The sequence below is a fragment of the Melospiza georgiana genome, chromosome 6, assembly GCF_028018845.1.
Source record: "Melospiza georgiana isolate bMelGeo1 chromosome 6, bMelGeo1.pri, whole genome shotgun sequence".
NCBI lineage: Eukaryota > Metazoa > Chordata > Aves > Passeriformes > Passerellidae > Melospiza > Melospiza georgiana.
In genome coordinates, this window is record NC_080435.1 from 28,905,099 (window position 1) to 28,929,585 (window position 24,487).

The 24,487-nt window shown below is 36.9% G+C and overlaps 1 protein-coding gene across 1 annotated transcript in view; it reads right to left on the reverse strand.

The window, feature by feature from the left end:
- Positions 1 to 24,487, reverse strand: part of ELP4 (elongator acetyltransferase complex subunit 4) — a 142,365-nt gene that overhangs the window by 73,322 nt on the left and 44,556 nt on the right. The window contains exons 7-9 of the mRNA XM_058025972.1: positions 23,249 to 23,437; positions 7,989 to 8,097; positions 5,088 to 5,194 (exon numbers count right to left, since the gene is read on the reverse strand). Of these exons, the coding sequence (XP_057881955.1) occupies positions 5,088 to 5,194; positions 7,989 to 8,097; positions 23,249 to 23,437 (405 nt within the window). The remainder of the gene's footprint in view (positions 1 to 5,087; positions 5,195 to 7,988; positions 8,098 to 23,248; positions 23,438 to 24,487) is intronic.

Below are 24,487 nucleotides of genomic sequence, written 5' to 3' on the forward strand. Positions count from 1 at the left end.
GAGCCCCTCAGAACCAAACCTGTGCTCTGGTTTTACTGCAGGCATCAGCTCTGGCTTGTCTCACTCACCTGTTTGGGTAAATAACCCCTGACAGTGGCCACTTGCACCTCCCTTTTGCAAATAAGAAGTTTACCACAAGCAATGGAAAGAGAGACACTGAAAGGAGGACAAAAAAAGTCAGAAATTCAGAGATTTCAGATGGAGGCTACCTAAGCCACAGCTCCTGTTTTAAATGGCCAAAATCACCACCTCAAAGAGTTTGAAATCATCTTCCAAATACCAGTGTTGGACACACAACAGACACAAGGAATGCCTGGAGTTGCAATTACTTCTTATTTTGGCCATCATTCATTTTCTCACAGTCTTTTACTGCCAGATGAAGACAGGACATTCATTATCTGAATGCCTGTGGAACAATTTGTTTATTTTTAATTCTGCATAGGCTCAGTTGCTGGTTTTGGTGGTTATGTTTCCTTCCAAAGACTTCACCTTTTACTCTGGCAATTAGCATGGGGAAAATGAAATACAGAGTGCTCCACAGTGCCATACTTCATCTGTCCTGCTCTGAGAAACCAGTCACAGGACTCCTCTAATTCCCTCCCCTCTCCTGGTAGGAAACACCTCTCAGAAAAGGTCCTGAATCTGTACATTAAGCTCTGGAAACTTGGTTTTTTTTTTGTTTTTGTTTTTTTTTTTTTTTTTTTGCTGCATGGTTATTCTTTAAATCATATATGACATTTGGCCTCAAACTGAGCTGGCTTCTAAAGAATTTATTGTGGGCTGCACAGGTGGCGTAGCCATTTAAAAGAAAATGTTGGCTGCTGTGACTTGAGTTTTGATTAAAAAAATGTATTTGCACAACAACTATTTATTAGACAAACCATAATATAAAAACTTCTAGGAAAAAGCTTCATCTCTATACTCCTAATAATTGACAGTAACTTGAAGACTTATAAATTAAGCAAAACTAGGGAATTAAAAAAAAAAAACCCCCTCAGAAACTTTGCTATTTGCAAGCACTTATCTGAATGTATCAGGGGTTTAACTTTAAATAGATAATTTCAGAGGTCTGTGTTTTCCAGACAATAACAAAGGGAGTTAATCAAATATGAATCTTCTCCAACTGTCTTGTCAAACCAGGTAATGATGTCCTGCCAGCCAAACTCAGAGGGAACATGTGAAACAAATACAAAAGTAAACAGGCCCTAAGCTGCCCAAGGGAAAGTCAGCAAGATGGCAATTTCAATCATTTGGAATAATACTAAAGCAGCCTTAGGCTTTTCTCAGAATGGAAACATGTCACTGTTACTGCAATATTTGAACAAATCAGACTGCAAAAGAAAGGAACACTTATGTAATCACAGCCGTGGAGCAGCACTTTACTCAATGGTGAGGTGGAAAATAATTAAAGGAAAATGTCCTTTTTGGAGAGTAATTATAAATCTACCCCAGTAACAAAGATAAACAATCTTCCCATAGAAATTTGGGGCGGTGAAAAAACCAAATTTAAGCAGAGATTTCTTAAGTCTTGACACAGGAGGCTTTCGAACAACAAAGATAAAGTTCTGTCAAATAAAACTACGAATGTAATGCTCCTACAAAATTTCTCCAATGTTGATAAAAGTTACACTCAGAGCTACAAAGCAAACTTCAAGAACAGCTCTGCTGAACGGCCGCATTAAGAAGTGCGGGCTGTCATATCATTTAACTGAGAAATCAAAAAATATTTCAAATATTTGGGGAACTTACCTAATCAGTAAACGTTCAGTATGTGTCTAGTCATGTAGCCATCTTTTAGTCAATCATCAGAAAATCAAAGGCAAATTGGCATGACTCAACCCAAACTTTAATACCGCATGATTGTGTCGTGTAAGCTTGTTTTGTGCGAGGGCTGCTGTGGTTTTAGCGGGGAGATTAACGACCGGACCTAAGCTGGCCTCCAAACCTTGCCCTGCTGATGCCTCAAGCCCTTTGAAGTCTGACCATCATACCTGGCAAAACAACAGTGGGAACTAGGCTGGTGTCAGATCTAATCAAGTTTCCTGCCTCAGCATAGCTAACTATGGGGTACACTAATTGGCCCAATTGCGGATTATACCTTTTGCTACAGATTCGAGACAATAATTTAGTCAAATGATGGTTTTTATCTCCTTCTAATTAAGATTCCAAAGTGGGAAGAAATAGGATTAGACAGGCTAACTTCAAAATTGTGTCCTTTAAAGTGGCATGCACATAAGATAGATCTCTGATAATGCTGCATATAAGAGAATATTGCTAGTAACTAACGTGAGAAGATTTGAGAAAGCTTGAAATAGCTACTGCACCTTTTAGATAAACATGGAAGCTTTCCTGGAAGGTTCCTCTTCATCATTTATAAAAGGACAATGAGCACTCATAAATATTCATTAAAAAACCATTTTCATCCTGAATTTTAAAATAAAATCTCTCTGGAGAACATTTCAATCCATCTTATTTTGATGAGGAAGACACAAGGAAAACTGAAATGGTTAAAAGATTCTGCAGGCCATAAAGAGGTGGAGTTCCTCCCACAAAACTGCAATCTAATAAAATAGATTTGACATTCAAGGTTTTCCACCTGTGAGGGCCAAACTATAAGGAGTTATTTAACTGGTGAGCAATCCAGAGATGAGTAAATCCATGTCCCATGCTCTTATTTAAACTATAAAAAAAGAATGGTCTAGTGAAGAAAACCCGTTTGGAAGAAATGTCACCGTAATTCATAGGTTCTGCGTGTACAGCTTTTCTTAAGCCATTTGATTTTAAAGCAGCATTTCAAGCAGAGGGCAATATTTTTATCCTAAATCATGCATAAAAGTATGTAGAATCTTTCCAAAAACTCCAAGGTACTCTATATAAATTTTCATTTCGTATTTAAGCTACGTACTGAAGAAGCCCTAGCTCATTGCATTGTGTATAAGGCACATACAATGCTTGCAATGCACACTGTTGCGCTGCTTTTTGCTTCTGCCCCCAGAACCAGCGCTGACTGACTGCTGACACGTCACATTCTAGCTGCAGAAACCCATTTCAGAAGACCTCATTCACATCCTTTCCTAATTCAGTTTTCCCTTGCTCCCATTTTCTTACCCCAGCCAGCCTCTCTGCTTTCCCTAACAGTATGAGGAAGAAAAACATATGTATTATGGATTAGCGAAACTTGTACAGGAAGATCACAGTAGGACAGCGATCTAACATGTTCAAAAAGGGAGAGTTTGTGTCAGTTCAGCTTACAGAAAGCATATCTCTAACAAAACCTGAAGTTATTCAAAAGGGGCTGCAGCTGAGCAGCGAAGGCAGAAATTACACAAGTGGGTCATCCACGCATGTCTGAGACAACAGGTTGCACTTCACTCCTGTTTCCAATGTCCCATGGCTAATTCAATTCTTTTTACAGAGCCTCCTGCTAAGGGTTTTCTTTCCTTCCAAATTACATTACAGATTAGAATCTCAAACGTGTCTGGAAGAGAAAATTGTATTCTGAGACGCCGCCCAAATACCCTAATTCACAGCTATGACAAATGAGAATTTACTGTGCTGTGAAATGAGGGTGCACGCCTCTACACCTCTGAAAACAGAGAGAACATTTGTATTTTAAAACCAAACACAGACTACCAAGGGTTTTGTTCCTACTGTACTGCTCAAAAGCAGTTGCTCAAATGCTTTAATACCTCACAACGCCTGGTCCCACTCGCTGCATTCTCTGGAAAGTGACAAACCTTCTAAAGGAATTGTCTTGGGGAAAAAAGCCCTCCTCCATGTGCTTGCCTTTAAGTGGCTTCTGAAGAGGATCCCTCTGGTTGAGAAACTTCTGGCACTCACGCAGAGATGACCTGCATGAAGAACTGGCTGCCTGATTAACTATTAACTACCTCTCAATAGGATTAGATAATTAAAGACATTGATGACCATTAATTAGGAGGAGGGCACCTTAATTTGTCACTTGATAGGGCCCTTTCAATGATTTATAGGTTAGGGCTACTTGCAATTGTGAAGGGGAGGGGGCAGTGAAGAGAGAGAACCCTTAAGTTACCTTATCAAGTGGCCAGCTAAAAAGGGCAGAGGGTCAAATAAGGGCCAAAGTGGTCACTTAAGGGTGAAGTCCCAAATACCAAAGCAGTGCCAAGCCACATTGACCAGCATTTGGTGATGGAGTAAAAAATATGCTAATTTATTGGTGGCAATTCTCCCTTTTTATGGTTTCAAGCAGTTAAGACAAGTGGCCTGCTTAAGAGCTTTTCATTTGAAAAGAGATTAAACAAAATGGTTTGTCAGGGATGCTTGGCTGTTTTATGCCTTTGTTAAAAAAAAAAAAAAAAAATTGCCCAGACTGTACCAATGACTATTGCATCACCCTGAAAGCCATCTTCCATCTCTAAGCATTACTTGGTTAATAAATACATCAGCTCTAATTGCTTAATAGTGCTATGTTCATTTGCTCTTTAGCAAGATTAAAATGAAATACATCTTTTGTATAACTGCCTTCTATCAGGACTGCCTGCATAAAGGTCACAGAAAAAAAGTTTAAATTTAGTAGGAAATTTACTTAAGGACATTAGTGTAAATGATACTGTGTTTAAAATGACATAAAAGAGCGAAAGGTGATTTCAGTAATGCAAAGAAAATGGTTTCTGAATACTGATAAGGACACTTATCCCCCATACCACACACAATTTTAGCCAACATTATACATTAAAATCCCTCTACTGGGGTAATAACATGTAGCTACTTTCCCACCCACTAACACAAGTAAGAGCAAGTCATTAACATTTAATTAAATATGCTCCTGACATCCTTAGAAACATGTCATGCTTTGTTATTGAAGGTTGTGGCCTACTTTCTATGTACATTTTAAACCAAAATAAAGTATTTATAACGCAGCAAACGAGACATTTTTAATTAGGAGGCATATTACAGTATTTTAGAAACCCCTTCCCAACAGCAAAGCCAGAATGAAATGAATTGACATCATCTGATGCATATTTTATGTATTTCAACAAAATGAAACATAAGAGATGGGATTAGCTCCACCTTTTGGGTTCTAAACAGCGAAACAAGGTTTCTCTTACCTCGATGGTGAACTGCTTCCTTTTTAATCTAAAAGCAAGGTCCTTGGTGTCTGACACATCACAGATCAAGCTATTGAGCCGAGGAATCTGATGTACATGAACCAAACCTTGTGGAAAGAAAGAGTAAAGGAGGAGGGGAAGAAAAAAAAAAATTAAGGAAACGCTGTCATCCAGATGCATAAATTAGAGTCTTACAGCAGAATTCTGTATATTTACACACACTCATCCTCCCCTTTTTAAACTGGAGCTTACTACCAGGAGCAATGAAGCAAACAGCGCGATTATGCTCAAGTAATCAAGCAGAATAAGATAAACAGAAATCCTTGTGCGGGGAAAACTAATTGCACTTTGGTACAGGAGTACAGATGTAAAGAGCCATCTTAATACTTGTCAAAACTCCAGCCCGTTTGTGTGTGATTTCCCCTCGTATTTACAGTAAGCAAATATGGCTATCACCTTGCACGCTGCCCACGGCACCACGGAGTGATCTTTATTTTATTAAATGCACCAGTAAGCAGCCAGCAAAACAAGGCTTATGGGTTACTGAGAACCACCGAAGCTCTAATGAGAGCTACTTCCTTTCCTGCCCCGAAAACCACCTGAAAACAACAACAACAAAAAAAGTTTCTCGGGAAATCCCGGTTCAGGTGATGCTTTTTAATGATTTTTAACCCCCCAGAAGAAGTAAATTTTGCTCCTGCAGGAGGTTTCTGGAGCTGCTCAGATGTTTTTAGCAGCGCTAGGTGCACTGCAAGCTCCGCGTTCTGTCAGCTGCAAGTCAGGCTGATTTTTTCTGACAAGGACGCTGGATGGTTTTTGTGCAGCCTAATATAGTCTCTGAACAACCTAAGGGGGATTTTCTTCGTCTGAAAACCAGGAAAATTCTTCAGGGCTTCTCAATTACTGGCCTATATTTGTTTTTCAGAAAGCCAGCGTCTAAATGGAAATACTGAACGTTTAGAAAAGGTACCTGACTTCAAAACGGCAGCTGTGAGAAAATCCCCAAACATTAAACATTAAACCCCTTATTTCAAATAAGGCAAGTATTTTTTTCAGGCTTTTTTTTTTTTTTTTAAAGTTTCCTAAAATTGAAGCACTTTAAAAATCAGCATTTTTTTTCGGGCAATAATTACAAAAATTGTCAATAATATTAGAAAAGTGTTACTACAATTTTAAACCTTCTATGCCTGCCTACGTGAATTAGAAGAATGTACAGTGAATTAGAAGAACTATTTTTAAGGTTTTTGAGTTACTACAATTTTAAACCTTCTATGCCTGCCTACGTGAATTAGAAGAATGTACAGTGAATTAGAAGAACTATTTTTAAGGTTTTTGAGTAAAAAATCTAATTATTACATATAGGAACAGCAGGTATAACACAGAGTTGCTTATATACATTATCCCAAAAATTTTCATTTAGGGGTAAGCTATATAATTCTTTTGTTATTTTGTGGCTTTTCAAACATTTAAATTTGCAGGCAGCTTAACAAAATGATTATGGTGGATTCATTAAATAATGCAACAACGTAATCAAACTTCTCTTGAGTAACGTCAAAATCTTTCATCATCTGCAATAAATAAATACCTCAAAATACGTTCTTAGGCAAAAAGAATCTACCAAGTTAGAACCATTAGAAACACCTTTTTTCAGACTGTCAAATTAAGGTTGTGCAAATCTCAAAAGCTATGTACATTGGCACATAATTTGTATTAAATAGCACCAGAAATGGCTTAGCGTGCCTTTTTAGAGGAAACCAGGAAATAAAAGCTAAAACAAACATTGTCCTAAAGGATCTCTTCAGTAATGAAAAAAGGAGTATTAAATTGACAGAATTATGCTAGCATAAACAAAGGCCATATCACGATTATACAGTTGGAAAAATAATTAGGCAAATTATTCCAGCTTTTGTTCACGGTTTCTTTTTAATTCACCTTTTTTTTTCCAGATAATGAAATGTGCACCACTTTCACAGTCAGAAAGATTTTTCTCTGATTTATTAATTACAGCTTGCATACACACAGTGGTGTCTCAACACCATCTTTGCTTTTTTTTTCTGTGTACTCCATACATTCTGCTGGGGAAAACACTGCCACTGTCATGTGTTTACAGCAGATTTCAGATAAGCAGTTTACTTTCAGCTGAAGGTTTCCATGGAACTACAGTAATATTACAATAATAAGAGCTGTAATTTATGCACAGTGCTCTGGATTAGCTAAAACTGTTATCCACTGCTCTGGCTGTGCACAACTTCTAATATTATTTTTAAAATTTAAATAGTTCTGCTGCAACAGTTGACAAAAATCTTTGGGAAAGAAAATGCAAGATTAAGTACCATTACCCATTTTGAAGATAAAACACTTGAAAGGCTACATGACTTTTTAGCAAAATCAGTTTCATATTTTACATTTCCTTAAAAGCGCAAGGCCTGTAACCTATAGCTGACAAAACAGAACCTTATTTTTCAGCACATAATCTGGCAGTTTATTCACCTTACTAACTAAAATACATGTTTTCCTGTGTTCTCAATTTAAAACTTGGCAGATTAGAAAGTATTGATTTCATGACAAGTCCAGCTCGCTGGTCAGATGATTGCCAAGCCTGCCCTGCATGTGAATTCCCCAAAGCCTGCCTGGTGAGATGTACATCTGATTGAGCCATGCCTCAGTAATGCAGCTTGACAACATGCAAGGAGTTGCCATGTTTCCTTTGCAGCCTTAATGCACTTTGCTGGAAATTTCCCTAACTCAAGGCTGCTTAGGCAAGGGGAAACATTTAAGAGGTATAATTCCAAAATGAAATCAAATGCTGCTTTAGAGCAGATACCCAATTGGAGGGCGAGCTGCTAAGTGCCCCAGAAACACCCAGGGCAGACTTTTTGCCTTGCTGAAGATGGAACTCACCGTGGTAATCCTTGTACAATGGATTGGTTTCTCTCTCAGAGCCAATAAATGATTCAAGACCAACCACCATATCTGACAAGTTTGTTACACGTTCCATAATTGCTTTATTCTGTAAGACATGGAAACAAAATACACATCCTACGTGATGAAAAAGGTAATTAATGTTCACAGAGCAAGCCTTAGTCTTCTCAGTGACAAACTGTGAGGGGAAAATAGGTCATCAATACATAGAAATTATGTTAGAAGGCTTTTTTTCTTAAAAAAAATAAATTAAAAGACTTCAAGTATGTGTCTAAAGAAAACAAATATCAAATATTTGACAAGGATAAACCATGAAAGGGCTAACTTAGCACTAAATTAACATTTCCCTAAATCTTCACAGCAAGCATTTTCTCACATCAGCAATATCTACAAGCCATGTGTTAGGCTTATCTCTCATTGATTTCTGCTGTGAGTCGGATGCCCAGTTTTTGTTTGGGTTCTGAAAACCTTGGTTTTTAATACACTTAGGCATATCATCTCTAATACTTTGAGTAAGCAGAGCCCACACAATTATTCATTTTGACTATCAGTGGAACACGGAGAACTCAATACTGGTTTCTCAGCACTTTTCCCTGTAAAAGTTTCTCTCTGCACAATATATGACTAAAGCTTCAATCACCATTACCCTTTCTCAATATATTTGCAATTTTTAACGTGCTGCCTTATGTCTTGTTCTACAATGTACAGTCACATGCCTTAAATAAGCTGTTTTCCACGTGGTTTTCTTTACTCAATTTTACATAGCAGAGAGACATTCAAAGGTCACAACAGAAATCTTCAGAGGTAAGTCAGAAAAAATGTTCTTAAATGCTTTGATGATGTCAGTATTTAATGAGGAAAAAAGAGAACCATTTCTGTGGTAAAAATCAAAATATTTCTTGAAGATAACAAATAGTTATCTTAATAGTTATAATACTTGTTCTTGGTGCTTGTAGGTGCTACATTTATCAAACCTTCAGGGGTATCAAGACTAATCATCTCAAAATACCCATTACAATTATAAGGAATTAGCTCTGCAGCCCCAGGTTCTAGTTTGGTATTTTTCATTGATTTTAAAGTATTTTGTACATTTTGCACTTCTTTCATGAACTGTATGACTTCTGCTTATTCTGAAAGGTAAATTTAAATACTGCTAAACCATTCCATAATAGCAATTAATCAATTAGGAGCAGAGACACTAAAACATCCCCAGACATGTTAGAACAGTCCATGCATTGTACTGACATTCAGGTTTATAAAAATGGTGATCAACTGCTCCCAAGAACCCACATTTCAATAACCATTATTTTCTAGCCACAGAGAAGCTTACAGAGCAGACACCAAAGGCGAAAATCTCCTGCTCCTGTCAAAGAACAAACAGAATTCTGTTGCCTGACCTCCACATGAAGTTGTGGTCTGCCTGGGACAGCCCAATCTGCTCAGGTTACCAGCCCTAAACCCACAGATCCCATGGCACCTTCACACCCCCTCCCTTCCCCACCTTCTGGGCCAGATGGCACCAAATGCTGGGGAGGGGGCTCTTTTCAAAGCCTCTTGTGCCCAGGCCAAGAGCATCCACCCCCGTGGAGCCAGGGAACTTCCATTTTACCCACAAATCTAGCCATGGAGGATGATAAAGTGCTGTCACCCTACAGAATTTCCTTTCTGAGGAGTAACACAAGTGATGTGAGGTAAAAAGGACATTGCCCACACATCAATCCCCACACCTTGCTATTGTGAAGCTGGCTTGCAAATAATTTCCTCTTCTAGGAAGAGGCAGACAATATATTATATTTTAATGGAATCCTTATTCTATGGGGGCAATCACATAAAGATGGCATAAATGTAAATCTAAAGCAGTCAGTGACCTCTGTAACCCCACAGACCAGAAATGGCCATCTTTTGTCAGCTCTTCAGGAGGCTGCTGGATGCTATTTGTGTAAGTAAGAAGCAAAAAACTTTTATAGAAATAAATAAACACTGATGATTCCTGGAAAGAAAGCTAAACTCCTGATACAAAAAAAAACAAAAACAAAAACAAAACTATCCTTTGAAAAAAACATTTGCTGTCTGCTGATGTTTTCGTTTGCCAGTTTTGATAACAATGGGTCACAAAAACTGTGGAAAGAAACCATCAGCAACATACCCCCATCACTGACAGTCCTGCAAATCATAAGAATAGCATCCTCCTATTTGGTTTTAATTCAAAATTGAGATTCAAGTGAGGGACAGCACCTCAATCTTTGCCTAACATGTTGGGTTTCAGCTCTTCCTCTGAAAGGGTTTGCTTTCTTAAATGGTGCTCTCTTTGCCCACGCTGATTTTGTTTTTGTTTTTGAAGTGTGTCAAAATATTCCCCTGGCTTAATGCAGTGTATCTTGGGAAATATTTTGCACAGTGGATGGCCACACCAAACAGACATTTGCTTATGTGGCATTGTTGCCATAGATCTGTATCTATCATGTGTTTTCTAGTTTGCAGCGTTCAGCACATTAAGGCCCGATCAAAGCTGACGTCAGCACACAGATAGTTGTGATGTATGGCACACTGACATAAACACACAAATCATGTTGCCCCATCTGGGCTGGAAAATTTAACAGAGCTCCAGATCTTCCTCCAGCCCCATACAAATATACCTCCTGCTTCTGGCATAAACTTGGCAGCTCTGGAGGGGAGCCAGGACATGGTTAGGAGGGAAGCCAGGAATGGTGAGATTCAGGGAAAGAGTTTGTTGGCAGCTACAAGAGGTATTGTTTTAAATTATACTAAAAATGAAAGAAAAAACAAACCCAAAACAACCCAAAAAGCCAGTCTTGGAAAGTTTTCAGTCTTGCTAGATGTGCCACAGTTTTTATAAATTAGTTAGTTCAGCCAAAATATAATTATTCTAACAACATGGTAGCAATCCTGTTGTGCAGGCTGGGCTGGGCATCCATTCTGTATCTTACTTTGTGCTCCTGTTTGAGACAGACATTTTCTTTTAAGTGCAAACTTGCAATATTTGGGTTCAACCAAAGTGTACTTTCAAAACATGTCAGGAAAATCCATGTAGCGAGCTGGCTCTGGAAATGGGAACTGCACACGTGCTCAGGCAGCTTTGGGCAAGGGAAATATGGAAAAAGATTGCTTTGCCTTACTAATTTCTTTTCAGAAGGTGCATAAGATTTGAGTAATTATTTGTGCAATAATTTGATCAGTTGTTTTATATATTGTTTAAAAATATTTATTTACAACAAAAGCTGTTTACAATGCCTCGTGTTCTGTGTTTGAGTACAAAGCATGGGACTCCACCAACAGAAATTCTGTGTGCTCAAACTTCCACACTGAAATTAATATTGTGTGTTTCTACTGGATTGAGTTCTCAATGTGCCACAATTTTATCATTACTACTATTAATCAAATGAATCTTGGTTCATCTGGATTCCCTATTAGGGAAAAAATCTGTCTTTCCCCCTCTGGTTTAATTTCTAGCTCTCCTCTGATTCCCTGTCAAAATTTATCCAACACCCAAAATCTGTCCTCTCATTTTGCCAGTTTCTAAAAAATTAAAAACCTCACAACATTTATGTAATGAAAATATTCAAATCCTCAGTGCTTGCACTGCATAAGTAAAGATAAGTCAGGGAGTGGAAATTTTTCTTTGGACAGCCTGAACTTTTCTACATAATACATATAAAGAATCTCAAAATTTAAAAGGAAATAAGACACTCATGTTAAGGTTCTACAATAAGATAGAACTACCACCTATATAAATATATATAATATATATAAATATAATATAAATAGAAACCTTTTTGCATATATTTGCATTTTTATTCTGATTAGTACATGAACATAATTTTAATATGGACTTACATATTGCATTGAAAAGAAGGTGTTTTAAGGGCACACCTCTTTTCAGAGAGACATTAGGCCTATATTTTGGTAGAGGGCTACTTCTGTATCTTTACATTCTGGTAATATAATCCCCTCATTGATTTTATTTTAAACAATTTAATTAAGAATTAATACATTGAATCCTACTTCAATTTCATCACCTATACCACTAATTACAAATATTGTTTGTACTGGGACAAAACCCAGTTTCAGTGTTTTGTATGACAGCAAAGAGGAATTCAGACAGTTCTCCCAAGCCCAGGTAAAATTTTAATTTGAGGCAACAATCTCTGTTGTTACCAACAGGTGAATACAGAAATCCTAACACTTCATGTGAAAGGAGGTCTCAATAATAAACACCAAGCAAGTTCATGCCAAATAATAAGAATCTTGTGAAATTAAAGCAAATTTTGGTGTGTGAAGTTTCAAGAAAAGCTAAAAAATTGGTTGGGGTTTTTTTAAAAATTCTGCTACATTCTGTAGCATAAAACTGAAATAAGCTTAGCACCATAATAGAGACAGGAAAATTGAACTAAAAAGAAACAATGGTTGGATATTCAATAAATGAAATAATCCTTGATATTTTTGACAGATTATCACACAATAATGCAGTAATGACTTCACAATACACAAATATTTACCACTTGTCATTACTACTTCATCTCCAAAGGATTTTACATTGGAAATGTAAGTTATTCAGAAATGTGGCTTAAATATTTATGACTATTTGTTAATAATTACTACTCAAGAAAAATTCAGAATTACCCATACATCTTCTTTTGGTAAAAGAAGTTAGGTAATGGCCCCTTGTATTAGTTTTATAGAGAGATCCAGCTTGTGTACTTATTCTGATTATTATTCACAAACAATAATAGGACATTATTATAGCAGGATTCAAAGTATTAATGTATTATTATTATTCAAAAATACCCAAAATAAATGATTAACAACTGCTCTGCCAAAAAGTGTTATTTGATAATTATTAAAGACTGTAAAGTATAAAATTCAACACATCTTCCAACTCCAAAGTGATTAGGTGTGTCACACAGTAAATTTCCTAACTGAATGTTGAATTTTGGATCTAAAATGAATGTACGCTCAGGCCACGGGAATATAAAATGACCATTAACAAATTTTGGTGCGCAGAAATCTGTGCAAATCAATCTCACCAGAAAACTGAGCACAAGTGCCATGTCTTTGCTGGAAGGCTCGAGAAATAAACTTAGAGGATTTGCTGCAAAGTACAGTGCCTTCAGTGATGACAAACCCACACCTGGGGATTCCTCTTTTACCTTTGAAGAACCTTACTGACTATCATAAAACTTAAGTATAATATCCTGTATGGATGAAACAAGAGAAAAACTGATTTTGGTTGACTTGTTTAGAGGTAAAATAACATTAATGTATAATATTGTAATTATATAATATATTTATATATATATTTATATATATATAAAGATTTTATATATTATGTATCTATTATTATATATAGTAATGGATAATAGACAATTATATACATTATGTATATATAATATATATATTAATATATTATGTTGTCATAGCTAAATAACATAGCTAGTCACATCAGCTAATTCAAAGCAGTAAAGAACATATTTGAAAAATTTTATACAATTTGCAGAAGCAAAGAAAGGACAAGTAGTGAAGACAAGAGCAGGCAATTAGATGCAATATATTTATAAAAATGGGAAGAGAGTAACAAAGCATCTGTTGGTCAATATGTTACACAACAAATTAATTCCAGATTTTGGTTGTTCTTTTAAGGTTGCTTTTAATAACTTTGTCCTGATAGTTGCCTCTGCTGTGGGAACTCTGCAGTGTTTTTTGCATATTACCATAAAATGTCAGATGAAGGTGGGTGACACTGTACACAGTTAATTTTGATAGTTTTTCAGGAAGAATAATGAGCCAGGAAATAAAAAGTAAATACCACACACTTAAAAAGAAAAAAACAAGCAAAAAATAAAAAAAAAAACCCAAAAAACCCCAAAAACCAAACTTTGGATCTTCATTGAAGAGGACTTGTGCATTACTTGAGCTATGAAAGCATCTCAGGCCAGCAAACGCTGGCACCTTACAAAATCAGAAGTATGTCTATTCTGCCACTGAAGGGCAGACCTAAAGGCTGAAAGCAGCGAAATGAGAGCTCACTAAACAGGGATAAATCAAGCAAGTCAATAACAGTTGCTGCTGCTGCAGCCTAAAAAAGATGGACCAAGTCTAGCAGCTTAAATCAAAAGTTCCATCTGTTGATCTCCAAGTGCTTCACAAAAGACAGGCAAGGGCTGCACTCCTCCTTTACAGGTCAGGAACAAGCACAGAGGTGTGGTGTGAGCTGGCCAAAGGCAAAAAGGCAGCCAGGAGTGAGCAGGGACCCCAGCTCAGCCTCCCACTGCAGCTGAGGCTTGCTCCAGGAGGTGCATCCTTGGATTTGGGGCAAAACATGCTGAAGATGGTGTGGGAGTGGGAACCCAGAAAGCTGAAAATCCTGTTATTGTGTGGCTGAAAGAGGTGACAGATGTGCAGCGTGCTAAAGAGTGACACTCCATGAGCTGAGCCCTGCCCAGTGCTTTTCTCTTCTCTTTCCTCAGCATTCTGTGACTGGAAGCACAGGCTGCAGGTGACTCTGAGTGCTGCTGGGGCATGGGGCTCTTGCATTTATTCGGAGATTAAATAAATCTGGTTGAGCCCACTTTCCACACAGGAAAGGAAGAAATCGGTACAAGAATGAAGAAATCAGTACAAGATGTGGGCTAAGGTGAGCCCAGCACCTCTCCTGAACATTATCTGGTTTTCACTAATCAGATTGTCTCACTGTTGTAAAAGCATATAATTAGAAATCTATAGGTTATCTCTGGTCTTCAAGCATTGGAAAAATGAGCTGGTCATTTCAGCAGATTCCTCTAGAAAACTGAACACAGAAAATATGCCATGCTACAAGTTGGTCATAGGGCAGTATAAAACAGAGATGCAAAAGCAGTCTGAAGAATGAGTCATGCAACAAAAGAGCCACAACAAAACTGCCAAAATTACATATTTGAAACCCACTGGCTTAACTAAAATCCTATGATTCCATTGGGAGTCATTCATTATAAGAAAAAGGTTCAGGAGTTCCTTTTGTTGCCATTTTGCCTGAAAACAATAAAAAAGTCATTGCAGTTTTCTTACCAATTTGGAAAGGCTAACACTCACTGCAACTTTAATTCTTTAAACAGTGAATCTCATTTTATTCCCAGGTGCCCAAAAAGAACCTGCACTATTATTTCAATTACCAGCACACAAGCATCAAAAGGAACACCTAACTGGTGTTGATAACCAAGTGGCAAGACTCTGCAATACAAAAACCACTTAAAAAACGAATCCCTTATCCAGTACAAAATTACAGGCTGTCATCAGGAGCAGGCTGGCAGAGCCGGGTCCAGATGGGAAACTGGCTGGGCAATAAGGAGAGGTAGGGTGGAAATGATGGGTGGGCTGGAAAGGAAGGGGACCCAAGCAAAGACATGACTGCTCCCTCTGCTGGCAAGGGCCTCCCTGCTTTAATTTTTAACTAATGAGTAGGCATTTCTTTAATTATTTAGGGTCTAGCCAATAAATAATGCAGAGCGCTCCTTCCTCAGTCTGTTGCTGTGTGCTTGCACATTTTTGAACTTATGGTGCCCTATTTCACTAGAATAATTTGCCACGGAATTAAGGCTCAGATGGATGTCTAATGGAGGGTTCCAGGCTTTTATATTTTAATTCTTCGTAAAATGAAAAGCAAGATTAGGCTATTTGACCTTCCAAATATTGTATTTTACAATGTATGCTCATTTAATATTTAATTTATACATTTCACAATATTACCACAAATTGCTTGCCATATCTAACTCTAACAAGGACTCCTTTATGCAGCAGTAAGATGCTATAAAATTAAACATTCTGCAATACAAACATACTAAATGACACATCATACCAAAAATGTATCTCTCTTCCATGAGCAAAATCCATGACCGGTGAATTCAGCGACAATGTTCATATTAAAACTGAATTAAAAGACGAAGATAAGCCATTCACTGCTTGATTTGTGATAGAAATTAATAGCTGCAGCAAGAACATTTAGAAAAAAATCTGTTCTAAGATTTTGGCCTACAACCAGCAGCTCCCAGAACAGGAGGGATCAGCTTTTTTTGCCCACTGTTCTCATCTGAATCCTGGCTGCAAAGCCACTCCAGCTCCCAGCTTTCCAGAAGGCTCCATCCCAGGAATCCTCGCCTGCCATTTGGTTTGCTGATTTTAATCTCCCAGGACTTTCTTACAGTGGCTCCACTATGCTGAACTGGCACTTGCTCCTAGAAGTGAGTTATTATTAAACTTGTAGGTCAATTGTGGCACTAACAACTCTTTGGAAGCTTTCAGCCACGGTGTACAATTTGCTGGTCTAATTAAATATTAATTCTAAGTGTTACATTCTGTGGCTAAGAGCTTTTATTTTCCATCATCAGTCTGGAAGAGAAAGAGGTTACAAGGCTAATTTAATTTTTTTTTTCTTCCTCCTAGCATTAAAGCTTAACTACATAGGCACAAAAACATCATTAAAGATGCAGTATTCCTTTTTATTATGATTATATTCTAATTAATAGAGAATGTCTAAACAAAAAGAGGTAGAGCTGGATTCCGAAATTTCAGGATTTTTAAACAACACCAAAAGTTCCCATCAAAATGTTCCTAAGCATACATTGCACAGGAGCTCAATATTTGCTTCTGTGAAAATCACTTCAGATGGAAATCTTAATGGAAATCAGATGGACACATGCAAGGATTTAAATGTAAAATAGTTTTACGCAAAATTTTTTTTCTTTGTTCTGATTCTGAAACAGAACAGATAAACCCTATATTTAAGGCTAGTCACAGGGCTTTTTCTTTTATTTATTTTTTTTTTTTTCCTAGAGCCTGAACTTAAGCAAAAAAAAAAAAAAAAAGCTTTGGGAAAAAAATTACTACATTGCATTTTCTAAAAGAATGACTTGCTTAAAGCAATAACTCCTTTGCCCTGTATTATTTGAAGTCACTCTTTTAATCTTTACTTATCAGTGGGCTCAGTAGATGAGCCTCCTCCCTTCTGCTTCCATAACAGTTGTGTCCATGTCTGGACACTGGGCATTATATTAACTGCTCAGTCCAGTAGCCAAAAGATTCCATATGCTTGAACAGATGACTATCTCCATACTGTGATGGGATATTTAACTGTTTAGCTCTGCTGCTGTAGTTCAAAGACTTGCTTCTAAATCTCACCTGATTTTCAAAGGCGGATTTTCAGTTGATGCACCTAAAACGTGAAATAAAATTGCACTGCTCCAGTTTAACGTATGCATTTTGGGAAAGAGGTTTTTTTTAATTAAAGAGAGATGGGGAGGATGTGTATATAGTGTCCTTCTGAAAAGTAAAATTTATTAAAATGACAAGGCTGTTTTAGGCATGTCACTTCAACAGAGAGCGTGACTATTCACCCTAATATAGTTAATTTGGTTAACAGACAGCTAATATATGGGGACAAAACCTGCTTCAGTTGTATATTGTATTTGTTTTTCAAATGGGTAGTTGTTACCAAATCAGAAGTGGTAGTGCTAGAACACAGCTTGTTGGCAGGCAAAATCTGATTCTATGAAACCACATAATACTTTATTTATTTCTTCTACAGCATGGTTAGCAAATACCATCAGCAATAAGAGAAATGAAAAAAAAAATACTGTTTCCCAAATTAAATTTTGAATAGGACACTTCCTTGAGCTTCCTAGTCAGTCAGAATTTTAAAGATGGTTTTACGAATGTTTAAAACCAAAATACTCATACCTAAAACTATGTGGATAACCCAAAATACCTGTCATAAACTTACAATATTTCTACTGCTGTTAAAATCTATGTCTCACATACAACAAAAAGCAACATGCAACATTAAAAAGCAAGTAAAAAAAAAAACATACAGAAAAATATGACGACCATTGCATCTTCATGGTTTCTGTTTTGCAGAGAAATTTGAAAGCTTCCTTAGTTATGATATAAAACCCACATGATGTTGGATCTCAATACAAATCTTTGTGCAGCTACCTCATCAAATGCATTTGGAGGTTACTCAGCACTTTACAGCAGAGAACTCTCAGGAGTGAGAGCTCTAAGGTAGGCAATCACTCTTAGTTCTTGTCACAGGAATAAAGATTTCAAACTGTGAGAAATTCACCAGCTATAGGACCTCACATCTTATAATCCTATATTAGCAATGGATTCTTGACTTGGAGTTTAGATGCTAAATCACTCAGTGTGAACACAGAAGGCTTGGGATGTGAAAAGGTTTGTTTCTGAATTTTTCTACACTGAAACCATCAGTAACTTCTGCACTTGGGTGAATTCAAAACATTAATATTGTAGGAAATTAATTTTTTAACCTACTGGATGAAATAATGAAAATATCTTGCTAAACAGAACTGCAGACTCTGAGGACAGGCTCTGTAAGAAGAGTTATTCATACTGACTTTTCATTAGTCAATTAATTTCCCTTGGTACATGCTGACTAATATGGTTTTTAGTCCTTAGCAGTAATACCAGCTTTGAGTTCAAAATAAAGGATGGCTTTAACAAGTGCTCTGCTTTCCCCATTGAATATAATAATCTACTCAAAAAAATCTACTACTACTTAAGAGATACAAAATTGGGAGGACAGGAATAGAATTAAAAACATTCTTTAGTATTTTGAGGGAAAGACCTACTTGGATTTACCAAAGATTTCTACTAATTAAAGAAAAAAAAATACAATGGGAAAATATTTTAAATTCTAATTTAGGACTTTTCCATTACAGACCAGTGACATTCAAGTCCTTTCATTCACACAATTGCACAATAATTCTTTTTCTAAATTTAGGTATTTAAATGCACTGATTATCAAAACACAGGAAAAGAATTCTTACTTGCTTTTATAATATTCCTTAAACTTGGAAATTGCAACAACAAACGAAATGCCTCTTCAATCTGCCCTCCTTGATCAATGCTAGATTTTAAAAATGGAAGTAATTTTCCCTTTTCAAATGTACCATATGATTTCTCAGGCACAATGCATTTTCAAGAAGCAGTAGGAAGACTTGAAAAATAACCTTCCATCAACTATTTTAATCACACTTGTAAGTAGCTCAATATTTATTACTTGACAGACAGTGTAAGATTAGAGGATGTTCAATCGGTAGAAAATATCAATCAAGTAAAAACTTGTCACATATCACCTGAATAAAATTCATATTTGGATAAGTTTTTTATGTCATTTTCTTGAAACCCTCTTCCAGAATAGTGTGTTCCTATTTTTGTGGTTGAGAAAAGAGAATTTTCTTTTTTCTTCATGCACTGTTTGCCCTAGAAGCTCCATCAATAAAACCCCCAAAATCTGTGTGCTTTAGTGGACTACAATTTTTTTCCAGTTACTCTGGAAAAACTCCACACCAACAGACTTTTTTTGCAAACTTGTGTCTTTTACCAAAATACAGCCTTACAGGACATTGTGAACTGTCCCATCAGGCTGGATTAATGAGCATTATCTTTGGATAAATGCAATTCCAAGTTATTAAATCCAAGACAATGGCTTGCTGGAATAATGTAAGAGCCACATTGGTGCATTTGTATCACAGAGGGAAAAACATCAAGAACAAAATCACTATTTAATGCTCTGCAATCACTGAAGAGTCAAACCAGAAATGAGAATTTAGGAAAAGTGAACCAACAATAACAGCATTACTGTTTATCTAAAAGGGTAAGTGACTGTTTAGAAACAGAAAAAGAAGGCAGCATGAGAAAAACTGCAAACCAGAATACAGAAAATATTAAATAGGGAGGATCATTTTAATGTTTCACCAGCCAGAAAAAAAGGATAATATATGAAAGGTAAAGGCAAAATTAAACTTTCTGAAAAACAAAGAAACCAAATAGAGTCAATTTGTGAACTCCCTGTCACAGTACAACATGCAAAGTATTTGGCAAAATACAGGAAAAAAAAAAACAATTAAAAATATATATATATATGCATTATTCATATACTTCATATAAAAACCAGAATTAGTCTGGGCTGAAAAGAATTTGCCCCTGTCAAAAATCAGTACCACCAATTATTTTATTTCTTCTTCACTGGAGCAACTAGTATTGGAGATTGACACAGACAAGGTAAATTACGTCACTACCAAAAATATACTTCCTCATGACAAAGCAGGTAAAGACAAAGCTATTTTTTGTATCCAGACAAAACTTTGATTAAATGTGATTTTGAACTTACACATCCTTCGAGAGAATTACACGTGCGAATAATTTACAAGGAGGCCACCCAATTAATTTAGTTAGGGGCTTAACTACAACCTGGGAAGCAGAGGAACTATTAGAGTAGCACTAGAGTGGTTCAGGGTAAAAAAATTGGGGAATTTACTACATCTTCAGGAAAGCAGTGTGAATTCTCTGCTGAAAAGAATTTGCCCCTGTCAAAAATCAGTACCACCAATTGCTTTATTTCTTCTTCACTGGAGCAACTAGTACTGGAGATTGACACAGACAAGGTAAATTATGTCACTACCAAAAATATACTACCTCATGACAAAGCAGGTAAGGACAAAGCTATTTTTTTGAATCTACCATCCAGACAAAACTTTGAATGTGATTTTGAACTTACACGTCCTTTGTGAGAATTACACGTGCAAAGAATTTACATGGAGGCCACCCAATTAATTTAGTTAGGGGCTTAACTACAACCTGGGAAGCAGAGGAGCTATTAGAGTAGCACTAGAGTGGTTCAGGGTAAAAAAATTGGGGAATTTACTACATCTTCAGGACAGCAGTGTGAATTCTCTGTGTTGAGTGCACTGACTCGAAGATTCGACAGATAAAGCATGTGCTAGAGCTGGCTGATGGAATTAAACATAGATACACTTGGAAATAAAGGAAAATACTCCCTGTGCTGGGAGAAGGGACGTTTTCCTGCGTGTGTGAGTGCAGCAGAGAGGAGAGGAGCCGCGCAGAGGGAAGGGGAGCAGCTGCTGTGAGCACCAGGCAGCCGCGCACATGTTGGGCGGCGCTGGGCAGCATCCCCAATTATCGGTGCCAGCGAGGCTGCACACTCGCTCCCAGGGGCTGCTGGCAGGCTGCCTGGAGAGGCCAGCACTGTGCTCACTCTGCAGGGCTCTGGGAACTCACTCCTGTGGGCTACCAGGGACCCTCAGCAGCTCTGCTCCTCCCCACGACAGCTCTGTCCACAGCACGCGGCTCAAAGGGCGCGCCAACTTCCACGGTTTCAAAAAAAAAAACCAAAATAATTTTAATGCCTGTTGGGATTTTAGCTGACTAGAGATTGGAAAAGTACAAGGTTGTGGCTAATTTTGAGTCTTGCACTTGCAAGATAGTGTGTCTTTGGACTTAGCTGTAGTGTGATAATAAATAGTGAAGGAGACATGAGAAAAGAGAGATGTAACTTTTAAGGAATGGGGAAGAGCTGATGTTGTGGTGTGGCTAATGGACAGTGTAAATTACAGAATATTCATGAGCTTATTACTTGCTGCATAAGTGTCTGATGCTTTCTTCAATAAATGGAACTTGCTGATGACTCAAATTGAGCCCCAAGTTTCCCCTGCACCCGACAAACGGCTCATTCTGCAACAAATGCCCTTGTTTGTTTAAAACATCTAGGCAAAGATTCTGCACATTCATTTTTTTTAAATTCAGAATTTTCCAGCACTTACTGCTAAAATTAAAAACTCAGTTATTCAAAAAATGAGGTATAATTTTAATTCTAACTCCCTGGAATTTATATATTTTCCTTTTTCTTCATGCACTGTTCGCCCTAGAAGTTTCATCAATATGATCTAATTCTTGAGTAAGTTTGAAGCAACCTTTAGTTTCTATCTTAGAGACACTTCTGTACTTCTCTACAACACAAACATTTTTTTATTGGCACGGTACATAAAGAAGACCACGATGGAAATATATCCCAATTATGGACAGGCAATTCCAGTGTGTAAGAACCAGGATCATAGTTTTTACGTTCACAAATTCTATTTCTTGCATTAAATTTAACTGCCTCTCTTTCTGAAGGCAGACTGCCAGCTAATATTTAAAAATAATAAGTAAGGAGGTAGGGGTATGTACTGCAAGAGAAATATTCACACACTTTTGACTACAATGGTAAAACTAGAAAATCAACCTTCTTTGTTTTTGAAGGATTAATTGCATTGTATTTATTATTAATTGCATTTAAATAAATAACATTTGCAGGTATTCAAAGACCTTTAACAAATGCAGTATGTGTGAGTCATGTATCTACCTAAGCCAGGATTTCATCTATTGATAAACTCACCTAGCATGAAAATATTTTGCATAATATGAGGTTTTATCCAGTACTTTTTTACTAGGATCAAATCAAATACACAAAATTATAGGCTCTCTGTTCATTGTGAATAATAACATTTTTGCTTTTGTAAGTTACACTCACAGAACAAAAGACTATCTACATTTTTCCTTTTGCTAAAAAAGTTTACTTTCAGAAGATATATTGAAGTCTCTGTATACTATCAGGAACAATGCTGTTAATTGCTTCTGATTTTGCAGTTGGGAAAATGACTCATGCTATAACTGGTTTGCTCCTAGTCCCAGTATAAGAGGATATTAGAATTATGGAGCAAATCTACACCCTTAAAAACAAGATCAGATATCACTATAATGAGCACTTTAGATAAAGACAGAGAACTGAAAAGCCTTGTATTGATACTCCAAAAAGCATTTTGAAAGCATTTTTGAAAGTACATAAACATGTTGTAAAAATGATTGAAAAAGAGATTACCATAGATATTTGCTTTTTTACAGTTTCGGACATTTTGTCAATTTTTTAAAAAAGGAATAAGACCAACATTTGGCATAACTGTTCCTAAAATTCATAATTGGGCAAGATTTCTGTGTCATTTTCTTGAAACCCTCTTCCAGAATAATGTGTTGCTATTTTTGTGCTTGAGAAAAGAGAATTTTCTTTTTTCTTCATGCACTGTTTACCCTGGAAGTTCCATCAATAAAATCCCCAAACCTGTGTGCTTTAGTGGACTACTAACTAAAATAATTTTATACATAGTTCTTTGTAGATTTTGCAGCAGGACACTCCCACAAAAGTGTAAAGTGTAAGATATAGTCATGTTTTAAGTTCACACTTTGAACAAAAAGGCTTTAAAAAATGTCCAGAACTGCTTTTTTTTTTTTTTTTTTTTTTTTTTTTTTTTTTTTTTTTTTTTGTTTAATGTAGGTTTTAAAGTTTAGCTAAGTGCTGTGGGAGCTCTGGGAGGCAGCAGAAGCAGCATTCCTACCTGGATGAGGTGGGCAGGCATGGTGACGATGCAGGCAGACAGGGATTTCCTGAGCAGGGCACGCAGGACATACAGGAATTTGGTCAGGCTCCGAGGATCCTCGGGAGCATCACTGCAACAAACATCATCACCCCACAAGATGGAACCCAGGCTCTGAATTCCTATCCTCAAAACGTTTCTTTGTTTTTTCTGTTTGGGGATAAAAAACATATAAAAAATAAAGAAGCTGGTATTTTTTCAACGCTAGGAGGAATACAATTTCTAGAATGCATGGCCATAATAATGGTGTGTTTTGTGTTATCACAGTAATCACTGTCAATCTCATAAAAATTGCAAATGGAATGAGATTTTTTTTTCACTGCTTAGATACCATGGATAATCTAATAGACACATGAAAATACTGAGAACTACTAATTTCTATTTTTTAACCAGCTAAATATAAGTATATTCTGAAATAAAATCTAGTAACACTAGGGCACTTTACATCCTTTCTACCCTCCATCACTGTCTTAAAAATCATGTAGAAGAGTATTTGCTCCCAGTTCTAAGGCAGCTTGCTGGAGTAACCAAACATAACTTCTCCCTCTATTTTCACCTTTCTGCTGTGCCACTTCCATAAGCTGACTGTTCCATGCTCTGCTTCAGTTCCACTTTTTCTGAGAGAACAAGGCCAGTGCTTTGCTCACCAACACAGGGGCCTGTCACTGCCTGAGAGGTCTCCAAGTATCATTTATGTCCCTTTCAACTTCTTCCCACCAAGCTGCAGCCACAGCTGTGGAAACACAGAGTGTGATGGGGACAGATTGTCCTTTCTGCTCTGCTTTAGAGGCAGTGGCCAAGTTAAAGCTCCTTTTCTGAAGGGACAGATGATGAAGTCAAAGTTTTAACCTGTTTATGCAAAGCAAAAATGTTCTCTCTCATGATGACAACTCTCATTTCTGCTTGTTTGATGCAACCCTTCCTGGTGGTCTTTGGAAAGATCTTTAGGGATATTTGCTATCAGTGGCTGAGAGAGAGAAAAGGAACTCCCTCATTGAAAGACTTCCTGCACAAGGTGATCAAAGAAACATTTCTAGGGCTCATACTTGAAGACCAGCTTTCTTTAATTATACACACACACACATATATATATAAATGCTAGTTTTGATAAGTAAAAGCTTTCAAGTACTTCTCACTAGAGAAAAGCGTTTTGATAAACTGCACCGATGACTCAGGTTTTAGCTTTTCTATTTTTCACAT